Genomic DNA, 12,784 nt, shown 5'->3' with positions numbered 1-12,784 from the left:
AAGCAGAACAAAGCTCATAACGGGGGCAAAGAAGATCAGATGCTCAACACTGAAAGATATTTATGACAAATGCATGAAGAACCTGTCAGACCAGAGCTTACTGCAACAGAGAGGGGTGTTTACATAGCCTCAGTTTCATCATTAGGGAAATTCTTGTCTTCAGGTAATGAGAAATACAAGCATTGCAATTACTGAATATGAATGAATGAATGAATATTTTTATCCAGTGCCACACACACAAGAGTGCCTCCAGAGGACTAAATGAGAGCTAAACCTTATTTACAGAGGCCCCCTGAGGCCTACCAGGAAAATCTGACAGGATTCTCATTCCAGTTTCAAAAGTAAGATGCTCTCAGGCTTTGATCCTTCAGCTGTAGACTCAGTGAGAAGAATCCTATGAAGAGCAACAAACAAAATTTCAGCTCCTATTAATGTTTTGGCAAAAACCTGGATTCAGTGCGACAGGTGAAAGCAAACAAAAATCTCCCAGACGACCAGACCACAGATTAAATAAACAACCACATGCAACACGGCTGGTTCTGCATTATTTTTGACCTATGTTCCATTTTAGTACGTTCGACTTTCCCATGACTAAACCCAGTATACACACAAGTCAGCAACGAAGGGCTACATTGGAAGAAAGTTTATTCAAAGTTCTGGATCTGGGTTACAAGTTTGTGTGCAAAGTCTGTCTTTCATAGTTTCTTCAGTCTGGTTTCTTAAAATTGCACCAATAAGAATTTCTTAGTAAGAATAAGCTTTAATACTGTGTGAATCTGTTGCCAGGAAAAAAAAAACTGCAGCACTGTTCAGAGGTTCAGTGGGAATGTGTCGTGTTGTGTGGATTAATCGACTTGTTTTACAGGCTGAGGTACCAGTCTGACACCGACCACTGCCATGTAATTAGATCAGTTCTCCCACACAGGGCTGGAATTAGCTGGTTATGTTGTAAATGTCACGCTGACAGGTCAGACTGTGTTACACTATTAAAACCAGTTACAGGTTTTAATGTTGTGGCTGAATGGTGTTAATGTGCTTCATGTACTGAATATATATCCAAATGAATCAAGGAAGTAAACATGTTAAATGTTTGTAGCTGAGGATTGGTCGTACACCAACCAATCACAACATCAAAGCCGCTGACAGCAGAACGATACGAACAATCCCAGTGAGCCCTGACGCCTGGGTCAGAGCACGGCAGGTCTTGTGGGGTGTTCCCAGGACCGGCCAAGGGAAGGACAACCAACGAATCAGTGACAGGGTCAGTGATACATGTGGAGAGCGACAGGATGTACTATGGGAAGAAGGCAGGCAGGTGGAGGCTGTGTGATGCTCTTGACAATGTTCTGCTGGGAAACCATGGGTCCTGACATTCGTGTGCATGTCACTGTGACACCTAAACCTCCAAAGTCCCCAGATCTTAATCAGATCGAGCACGATGCTTCGGTGAGAATGTCACAGACAACCCTAACCTTCCCAAAGGGACAAACTGTACAGCTCTATTTTTACCACCACATGATGTCAGTATATCTGCCTATCACACAAATATCTGTGCTGTAAATCAGTCACAGATCAGGATAGTGTTCCGTCCCTTTTTTTTTTTTTAAGTTTCTGTTCCTCCTCACTCATCCCCTCCTTCGAAAAACACAAACGAATCATAAACAGTTTGCGAGGTGCGCTGATATTTATCTCAGTCGAGGCCACATCAGAATTTCAAACTGCACATTAACAGTCTGTTTTGGCCGACTCTGGGAAAACCTTTTACATGATACACTTTTTACTCACTCTTTACCCACACACCAATCAGCCACAACGTTAACACAACTCGTTTTACATGTGACAGGAACCTGCCTCAAACTACAGATCTGTCCTGATTTCTTCTTTGATGCGTTCACAGTTTGCTTTCTCAGATCAGATAAATGCCCCATCCGTGACTAAGGATACAACAAATGGGTACATAGCTCACAAGCTTGCCCGTTAGCACCCTAACTCTTTCTCTGAAAACTCATTGCTTTGTATCAGCAACTGTTAATTATTGGAGGTAAGGGACATGTAAAAGAGAGAGAGATCTCAGAAATGAAAATAAATCTATCCTCCATCACAGACTCCTGATGTGTAAAGACTACACTTCCTGAACCACCACAACTTTAAGAAAATATTCGTATAAATATAATCTGTATAAAGTTATAAAAAATGTACCATTCTCCTTTTTTTGCCTCACTGGTCTGTTACTTTCCCACAATGCTTTGAGATTCACGTGTCCCATAGAAAATGAACAGGGTCAAACTGCACTGAGCATGTCCTCACTGTAAACACAACTGAAACAAAGATTTTGCTGTAAATATGAAAAAATCAGGAACATTAATGTAGAGAAGGCAGTAGATCTTCCTGAGTGAGCGTGTGTGTGTGTGTGTGTTGGAGGGTGTTATATTTTTAGTTAGGACAGCCCCCGAACATCTAACAGCAGGTTAATGACTCTCATGGTTGTAGTTCATAGGGGCAGAGCAGCCTGCAGTGCCTCCACACAGAGGATCACCCCTGTAAGAAGGTACATCACCTCCGCCCCTGCAGCGTCACAGTTATTATCAGCATCCAAAAACAGGACAAAATCTAGATCTAGATCTTTGTTTCTCTCTGTGTGTGCAGGAGCTTTGGAGCAATTTGAAGATGTCCAGTGAGAAGAGCCCTGAGGTGGTGGGCTGCGACGCCTCCATCATGAAGAACGTCTGGGAGATCAGAGTGCGAGAGTACAGACAGAAGCTGCAGCTGGAGCAGGAACGAATAGAGAAGAGCGCTCTGCCCTCGTAAGGACCGAAACCGTTTGTCCGTCTGTGTGCAGGCTGTTTGAACTCCTTAAAGGTCTATAAAAACGAATACTTGGTCAGGAATGTGGGGGAGATTACAGTATTTTGGTCTATGTCTCACACTTTGAGGCTGCTTTTTACTGACTTATCACACTGTGCTGCAGAGATAAATACAAACTGATCCTATAATTCACCTGGATCTGGGCAAACACTGGCTAAAATCATTTATTACGCCACTTCTCCTGCTCTTTGTCCTTTGTGAAGGACACTAATATTCACTAATGTTAGAACAACAAACAACATGTTCCTGCTTCAGCCACCTGATTCTGGTCTAATCTTATCCTATTTCCTTCAGTTGTCTTTTTTTTTCTTTTAGATACACCTCCAATTAATCCTCCTTTAATGAAAGTTATGATGTTCAGTTTTTGCTGAAACTATTTTGAAGAGGTGTTGCTTCCACTGTACAATCATTATGGAGGCTGTGGTTTATGCTGCTGAATTACCCTGCGTTATACCGACAGGCGTTTGACTCATTTTGACATCCGAAAAGGCACAAGGGGGCTAAAATCCAAAAAGTAATAAAAAGCAAAAAAAGACTGTATACTATATATACTGGTGAGTCGATGAAGGAGTTGGGACCATGTGGAGAAATTGACTGAGATTACAGGTTAATGTTAATGTTTTGGTTTCTTTGGCCCCAAATTTTATTTAATCATCACATATGAATAGAAGCATCTCTGAGATCACTTTATTCTGTTAACAAGTCAGATTCCTGCATTCACAGAAATAAAAATGAAGGCGTCGTGCGAGGGAAACCTGATCTGTCAGCACACTGAAAGGTTAGCGGTTAACTCAGAAACCTGAGCTCAGACAGTCACTACGTGTACTAGATTGGATTTTACAGTGGAGTCCAAAAGTCTTGGATGGGGAAGGGGTCTCAGACCTTTGGACCCCATTTTATGTAAAGACCTTTTGGGCAGTTTTGGCAGCTGAACAGATTTAATGGGGGGAGTAAGGAATACCTGAACAAAGTGACACAAATACTGTTTTTACATTTGACACTGAAACCTGGGGGGGGGGGCAGCTCAGGATAGAATTACTGTACATGAGACTGCAAATACAAGGTTTCCTCAAGCTCTGTGTCAGTCTGTTCAAGGACAGAACACATTTTAAACTCACTTCAAAGCAAATATTTTAACAACTGTACCAACATTTTTTAGCCAGTCTAGGGAAAAAGTGGATGTCGGCTGAACCTCCATACCCACTCGAACCTAACCCTAACCACAGAGGGGACACAATTCTAATGGGAGGGGACACATTTTGATGGGTAACAGGCTTTAGCAGAACACCCTAACCAAAATGCCTCCATCAAAATTTCCCTTGCAGAAACACAAGTCCACCACCTAGCACCTGTTTACCTTGAGAAACTGCTCTATCGAGTCACTAGTTGACAATCGGGGGTGACAACCTATATCAGTCTATTTAGAAAAATGTCTGTGCCACTTTGAAATTATCTGTGAATTCAGCAAAAGCCCGGTTGTCACAGTTTTCATCTAGCACTTAAATGCAGCATACGTTCATAGAGCTGGAGACGTGAGTCTTAAAACTCCACACACAAATGTAACCTGACCGGTGCGTGTCAGGTGATCTGTGCACACACAGTTAACAATCTGTAAATACAAAAGAAGGTCACACATATTTTTAGACAGTAGTTTACACAGGAAGTTTTTCAAAAGCAAAAATAATTAGATCTGTGAAGTTGAAGCTAAAAATCAGTAATCAGTTTTTTTATTTGTAGATCACGTCATGCACATTCGTGAATATTGTGTGTAGTTTCTCTCCATAAATCTCCTCTGAGCTGTTTGAATTTGAAAATATCAAATTACATAAATAATCAGAGTAATCTAAATAATCTGAGCAAAATACCAGTAGATACATGATAAAGAGTTTTACATTTCCCTCAACATGGTCTACTGATCTGGAAGTAGACCAGTCGCAGTTTCTCCTATGCAAATATAAGCCTTGTGATTTTACTGTCAGCTGTTATTTAAGTGCTGGCAGCCGGTAGTTTTACAGTATCAGTGCATCACTCAGTAACATTAGCTCACGCAACACATAGAGTCGCCATTGGCCCAAATATAAACAGTCCCATTCATAGAAAAACTGCCTGCACACTGACAAAAACTAAAGCTAAAGATGCAAAAAGATTACATTTATTCAATGTGTAAAAGGTGACACGGTAAAAAAAAAAAAAAAAAAAAAAGAATAAGAATAAAAAAGTTAAATGTTTCAGGCAAAGGACAATAATTATTATCAGAACATTAACAAAGACCAATCAGGATGAGAGAGGTAGGAGCACAGGTCAACCACCTGGACATAGGAGAAGGGAAATCACCCCAAAAGATGTACAGCTAAGACACTGCCTGATAATGTAGATTTGGCTCTAGTGAAACTTGTAAAACGTGGTTGTTTTACTAGAGTTCTTACATACCATACTGTTGGGAACAAGGAAAGAAATTGGTCATCCCATATAAATTCCTGTACCAATGCTTGACTCTAAATATAAACAGTACAGTCACACATACTACTGCCCTCACACCTCTGAACTTGCTCTGTCGATATTAATAGATCACACATGCTGTAACCTAGCAATAAACTCCACCTTTATTACTGTACTGTACAGCTGTTAGATAACACAACATCACAAAGTAGGAGGTGTGACCAGTATTAGCTTTTGAAAGCTGAGACTGACCCTCATATAGTTTACTCTGTTAGCTGTGTGGCCTACAGATGCTAAAGTTAGTTATTATTCTTTTAAACATTTGTTTCCACAGTATTAACCAGGACTGGGCAAATCGTTTGGTTCCCAAACTGGGAAACTACAAAAGAGTGGAAAGGAAAACCAAAACCGCTGAGACAGACATCAACGATGTCTGGAAGAGCAAACAACCTCAGGTTCCTCCTGCTCTTCCCCGTGGTGCAGGTTCAGGTCCATTCGGCAGACCAGGAGGCCAGAGCAGAGGCTTCACCACTCAAGCACCTAACTACAAGGACAAAAAGGGGCAGGACAAGAATTTCAAGAGGTTACAGTCACTTATGTTCATCACCCAAACACAACCCTCTGCTATGGTATGGGGAAAGTCATGGAAATACAACAAATGTTTGCCATCACCAGCAGAGGGCACAGCTAGATCAGACTGGGGCCAGTGCTGGATGTTTGCTACCCAGCAGCCTTACTCTGAAGCAGGCAAGCCTTGGCCAAACGGGCCCAACATGATGGACCCTAACAGTCTTCATCTTTGGAAGAAACCTGACTGCAGGGTGATGGAGTCAAAAGAGCTAGAATTAAGTCTTCCCACTGAGGAGTGGCAGATGTCCTGGAGAAAATCTGACAAAAACAGTAAGAAGGAGCATACATCTTCTGTAAATGGAGAGAATGTGCACAGATCTGGATACTTCAACTTGTTGCTGGAGACTCAGCACCTCAAAGAAGCCTTGTGCTCATCAGAGTGGAATGAGTCATGGAGATCAACCAAGCCAGCAAGTCAACAGGAAGATTTTAGTGTTCAAAATGATGGTTTAGTGAACGAGTCTGTTGCTAACAAGCTAAATGAGAATAATGAGATGAGGAGGGAAGAATGTTGGAGGATTATAAATCATCTTGGATGCAACAAATCCCAGTTGCCTCAAGTTCAAAAATCTCACAGTCCAAAGTGGGCTAATTCATGGAGAGCAGCAACAGTAGTCTTCAACAACCACAAGAATTCTGATCCCTCTCTGAGGCACAATCACAGTGATACCTATGATGGTTGCATCGAGCTAAGAAAGTCACATCTCCAGAAAGGCACCCTTTTGTCTCATGAGAGGAAGCACAGTGACCTGCAGTTCTACAATGAATTTCAGGCTCTCCCTGAGTGGAGTGAGTCATGGCAGGTGACCAAAAACAATTCAAAACCATGTGAAGAAATAGAGAAAGTCCTAAAGACCTCACCTCCAAGGGTGGAGACTGTTGTGGAGGCTCAGAAGGTGGAGGAGAACCCAAAGGGGCATTATTCAAAATCAGAGAAAGCAGACCCGTACTATGAGCAGCTGAAACATAATGTAATATATTGTCCAAGGAGAGAACTTACCCAGTCTAAGCTGCATCTTCTGAAACATGTGGAAAATGTATTGTTTCCCTCAGAATGGACTGACTCCTGGAAGACACTGAAACACAGAATGAGGATGGAGAGAAGAAGAATGAGGTCTGACCCTTTCAGAGAGTCAGAGAAGGGGGAGTGGAAAGATTCATGGAAAGTCACCTGTCAGCCTCTTCATCAGGAGCCTGAACTCTGGCAGCAGAGTTGGTCCACCACAGCCCAAAGCCGAGTAGATAGGTCAAGGGACCAGAACCATTTTGCGCCTGTGGAAGTCCATAAGAATGGACCAACTGTGAAGTGGATGTGGGGAGAATCATGGAGGTTCTTACGGCACCCATACCGTTCCGAACATAGGCAGGACGATGCAAAAGCCAGCCAAGGAAGCTCAAGTGTGGATTTCCACCATCCTGATGATTCACAGGCACAGAGGAGGTATGCTAGGTCAGTTTCTGACTGGCAGGTAGCCTGGATGGTCTCAGAAAGTCAGTTACACCATGATAAACCTTCCCTAACCCAGTGGAGGGAATCGTGGAAATGGTCTGTATTCCACACAGAGCACTCAACTGAGCAGGTGCCTCGAGAGAATGGGATGGGTGACATGAAAACCAAAATAGCCAAAGCTAAAATGAACTGGTCTTTTGACAACCAGATGTTCAGGGAAAGATACCCTGAGGAACAGTGGAGCACCTCATGGAGAGCTGGGTCACTTATCAACCATCAACTGAGTCATTATGGATCTTCAGGAGTACCTGGGAAAAACATAAGCAGCGCTCCTCAGCAGCAACATACCATTGCCAGTGAGCATGGGTCTAAATGGGGCAGGTCATTCAGACTTGCCAACCCCATGCCCCATGTGGAACAACCCTGGGTGGAGTCCTCTCCTAACCTGTGTCACTATACAGTTATGTGGTTAAGAGTAAAGAACATACAAAGTAAAATCACCAACTTTAGCAACAACCCTGCAATCTTCAGGCTTTGGGGAAACTCTCATCAGTTCCTACAGGAGCCCAGTGCACAGATCAAAGGCAGAATTAAGTCTAAGGAGCTTGTTGACCCCAGGGTGATTATAGCAAAGAACACCAAAACAAGAAGGCACTTGTTCTTCAACACTGAAAAGGAGAAACAATCAGAGAGGAAGTGGGCAGGATGCCACCTTTTGGGTAAAACCCAACCACGTCCCAAGAAAGGCTCTGCTTCAGTAAGGAAGATTAAGGTGGATGATGAAACCAAAGAGAAGTTCTTGGAAGAGTGGGCAGAGTCTTGGAGGTTCTTGGTCCACCCTGGTAGTCTGAAGAAGCAGATCCCTATGAAGTCCCTCTCAGGCTGGACTGAGTCATGGAAGTTTCTGCTCCCACTGTGATGAATGGCCCCAAGGCCAAATAGAATGTTCAATACCATGTTCAGGAGCACTATGACACAACACACACACACACACACACACACACGCACACGCACACGCACACACGCGCACGCACGCACGCTTAAGATGACAATCAAAACTCCTAATTATGATCTAACCAAAACAAAAAAAATAAGATAAGAATGTTTGAAGAAGGCAAATGTAAGTTGAGTTTTGTACAGGGATGTTGAAAGATTTGTAATATTTAAGATGGAAGGACAAATGTTCATGAAGGTAAATTCTTGTGTTTATGATAGTGGATGTGAAGGAAATGACTGTATTTTGATTAAAGATATAAAACATGTACGTGTAGTGTGACAAAATGTATATAGACTACAAGTATATAAATGTACCTAGTTTGTCTAAAATGATGCACAGTATGTTCATTGGTAGCTCAGAGGTTAAAACCCCAGAAAATATTGTTTCAAATATTCCTAGTTTTTATTTATCAAAACTCAGATATTCTGCTTGTTTAGGGAGAGAACAAAATCAGAAAGTCTAGTTTCAGGCAAATTACATCAGCATATAAGCATATATTCATATTTAATTACACTCAGGCTCTTTATGTGTGTATGTGTCTGTGTGCACAGGTGTGCATATGACTGAGGGGTGAGAGATATAGGGCAAGTGCGCATACACAACTCTTTATTTTGGCCACCCAACAACTTTCCCAACTAAAGATAAAACCAGACATACACCCATGTACCCTTATCCTTAACTTCTCTTATACTAAGGGCTCACAAAGAAATAACTAGTGCTGGGGATTAATAGTACAGACTGCAACAAGGGCCAAAACCTTTACCAACAGGCTGATAGGCTGCTGCTGCCCCCCACCACCCCCACCCTCTCCTCCTCATAAAAGGTAACAACTTCAAACTACAGCAACAAGGACAACAGTGGACATAAACATCTCCTTTTGATGTTCTGGTGAGCAATAAGTTAACAAAAAGCAGTCGCTCTTTTACATACCTGGTGTGGCCAAAAGCAGGTTGTCACGGCTAGAGCCCTTGGACCCAAACGCAGGACCCACAGACGAAATCAAAATAATAGTTTTATTCTTGCAAAGTATCAAATAATAACCACCCAAACGGGGAAGAAGGCAAAGAAACAAAAGGACAAAACATGAACACAAAATCACTCTATCGAGGCAAAATACTAGACTATGAAATAAACCAAACAAAGTAGCAACAAAAGAAGACAAAAGATAGAAAGAACTATAAACAAGACCTGACGAGATGAGGGACTTGCTGGTTCTACTGACGTGAGACCGGATGAAAGACATGAGACGAGATGTAAGACCAGGGACAAGAGACAAAACGAACTGACAATGAACAAAGGGAGACGCAGACAATATATACACTCTGTAATGGGGAACAGGTGACACCAATTAGGGCGGGGCAGACAATCACAAAGGTGGGAAACAAGACAAAGACAGGAAGTAAAACAAGACAAGATACACAAGGGCCATGATTTCAAAATAAAACAGGAACTATAAACAGAAGTTAAGAAACTAAACGAGTCAGAGGAGTTCAAAAGTCCACAAAAGAGTTCCAAACAAAACAAGGGCTCAGAAAACAGCCCCCTTAGGGGCTAATCATGGCACAGGTGGGGACAACTGCAGCCCACACACTGTATTATATAGCTGTACTGTATTATCTATTATATAGTTGTACATTCTAGTGTTGAATCAGACATTTTACCTGTCACTGTCCTCACACTCTCTACAGTCAAACAGCAGCTCAGACCACAGAGATTTGTAAAAGAAGAATTAAATAAAGAAAAACTCCTAAAATGAGTTACATCACTGCATTAGGACATAATTTGCTGCTGCACTGTCCAATTTGATTATTGATCCTTGAGCTTTAATTCAAAGTTAAATGCTACATCTTGTGACCTTTATCTCACCAGAACTTCACAGCAGCATTGTCACGATGAAGAAAAGCAAAGGACAACACAGACAGTCGTCAATATAAACCTGGTTATTAAGTATTTTAAACACACTTGGCAGCACATAAATTAATTCTTATGTTACATAAATTCTTACTTGTTTCATTTGTTTCCGTTATGCATCATATTATTAGTTTTTTTCAATGTTAAAACTGTGTAATCCAAATGAATGGATTTTTTTTTCTTATATCCAGTTAAAATACTTAAATAAAACTAAATATTTTTTGAGTCATCAGTCAGTTTAAAGTCCATTTGTAGTGTGAAATGTGGTGGCTGCGTATTAACCCAGCTGGTTTAGTGTTGACAGATACACAGACTGCAGCAGGAGATCAGGTTTCATTCATGAGTCACTCTGCTCTCTGCTGATGCTTCGACTGTCATGCCTGGTGGTGAGAGCATGAACGGGAGGGGACCCAAGCACAGACGCACAGGATGTCTGGTGCAACCAGGCAGACGAGTGGACAGGCAGGCAGACAACACACTGGAAGCAGGAGGAAGGTCTGAAGACATCTGGTGGGTGGAGTATGACAGGATTCATGACATCCTCATCAGAAAGAAGACTCGTATCTGATTTCATCAAAAGTTAGAAACCTGCAGGTGTCTGTGGATGAATATGGTGGACATGAGAAGAGGAAGAAGAGAGCAAAGACGTGAAGCAAAAAAGGATGGAGGGAGAAATGATGAGGGAGAATTGGGAAAGAAGGGAGAGAGGAGGATATAAGGAGGGCACAAAGGAGGAGGAAGGTGGAAAGAGAGAAGGTATATATATACTAATAAAATATACAGTAAATAAATAGATGAATAAATATGAAATTCATGCCACTGCATACATTTCCCAGAATGCACGTCTTCCCTGTGACTGGCCAGATCTAAAGGAGTCAGGCTCTTTCTCTAAAGGCCACTAGATGCTGCTCCAGGTAAACTCTGACTCTTGAAGGGAATGGGAAAACCTTCAACTTCCCAGTTTCTACCCTCTACCCCTTGAGTAGTGGGAAGAGTTACAGGCCATAAGTATTTGGACAGTTACACCTTGAGGAAATCCTTAAAAGCAAACTTTCAAATTCCAATTTGAAAGAGGGGAAAAATACTCCCAGAGCCAAAAGTTCCTCCCAAAGTGCAACTGTCTTTTGATTAATAGCAGCTGGCAGCAATCCACCCAAACAGATACACAGTCTAGAAATATATGCTTTATATTCATAATAAAATCAACAACATGTTTACTTTTACAAGCACCTGTAAATATAACCGTGGTCTCAGGGTAGATTCCTTCTGTTTGACTCAAAGTGCTTGGTGTAAAAATAGCAGCGAAGCCTGGATGAGACCCGGCTGTTCTGCAGCTTGAGTGGACCTGCTGCAGTTTTCTATCATCAGCAGCAGGAGGATCTGAGGATCCTGTTACAGGTGAAGGGCTCTCCTGCTGCTGGGTGACCTCACAGAAAAATGACCTGCGAACAGCAACAGCTCCCACACTTCACTGTGTATCCAGAAAGTTCAGTAAATCACATTTGATGGGTTTATAGAGTGTTTACACTCCTCCAAAATAAAAGAGATAAATGATGCATTGGTTCTGTGTGTTCAGGGTTCACAGAGGTGTAAACGTGAAGTCACGTGGACTGACAGCTAACCCTTTAACTGGTCACCCTGCATCATCAGTCTTGCATGTTACAGATGCATCAGGGAAAATCCAAGCACAGTTTATTGTGCAGAGTCACGCTGCACTGCACTGACTTGTGTGGCTTTATTTATCATCTCTGTAGGTGGTGAAGACACAGTTGATTACAAGCATCATCAGTCCAGACTTCATCTGTCATAAATCCTGATGAGTGTTCTGTCAGGGGCCTATTACACATTACTGGGGTATTATTATTGTAATTTCAAGCATCATTTCTGTGAGTAATCATAATATTACACCTTGATCTTATTACAAAGAAGAAGTAAGATGGAGAAACACAAAGAGTCAGATGATCAGACAGGTTGGAACCAACCAACCTTTTCCCACCACGACAACAGCACACCTGATGGAAATCAACTCATTGCTCGAGTAAGTTTAGCTGGTTACAAGACAGAAGATTCTCCGCCCTCTGTCCTGTAACAACCATTCCTGTCCAGCCTCATCTTCCATACCCCACCTGTAGTCACCCCACCTGCCTCTTCGTCTCAGCACGCTGTCTCCTTTTCTCTGCTGGCTGATACCAATAAACTGTAAAAGACTTGACCACAGACTCTGCGTTCTGAGTTTGCGTTTGGGTCCTAGTTCTTCTAAACTATAGATATAACATCTTCTTAACCATCAAGGTCTTCATGCAAACATCACACGCAGAGGGAGCTCCACTGACAATCAGGAGATCACATGATACAGAAGAGCAACCTTCATCCCAGGCTGAGGCTGTACCTATGCACGAGCTAAATGTCACCCTCAGCATGCTAACATCCAATGACAGCACTAATATGTCATGTTTGCCATGTTTACCATCAGATTTCAGCATGTTAGCAGG

General features: G+C 42.1%; 1 protein-coding gene across 1 annotated transcript; it reads left to right on the top strand.

Annotated features, from left to right (window-relative positions):
• The first annotated feature begins 2,414 nt into the window (after positions 1–2,414).
• Positions 2,415–8,628, top strand: LOC121195571. The gene is made up of 3 exons (XM_041059122.1): positions 2,415–2,548; positions 2,647–2,804; positions 5,639–8,628. Exons 2-3 carry the CDS (start codon positions 2,668–2,670, stop codon positions 8,301–8,303), a joined length of 2,802 nt encoding a protein of 933 aa, XP_040915056.1. The 5' UTR covers positions 2,415–2,548; positions 2,647–2,667; the 3' UTR covers positions 8,304–8,628.
• The last annotated feature ends 4,156 nt before the right edge of the window (positions 8,629–12,784 follow it).

The sequence above is a fragment of the Toxotes jaculatrix genome, chromosome 16 (genome assembly GCF_017976425.1).
Source record: "Toxotes jaculatrix isolate fToxJac2 chromosome 16, fToxJac2.pri, whole genome shotgun sequence".
Lineage (NCBI taxonomy): Eukaryota > Metazoa > Chordata > Actinopteri > Toxotidae > Toxotes > Toxotes jaculatrix.
This window is presented reverse-complemented; position numbering and strand designations above follow the sequence as displayed.

Coding starts and splice junctions, on each gene's coding strand:
- LOC121195571 (XM_041059122.1), top strand. CDS start 2,668: ATGTCCAGTGAGAAGAGCCCTGAGGTGGTGGGCTGCGACGCCTCCATC. Junction 2,805..5,638: donor GAGAAGAGCGCTCTGCCCTC/GTAAGGACCGAA, acceptor TTGTTTCCACAG/TATTAACCAGGACTGGGCAA.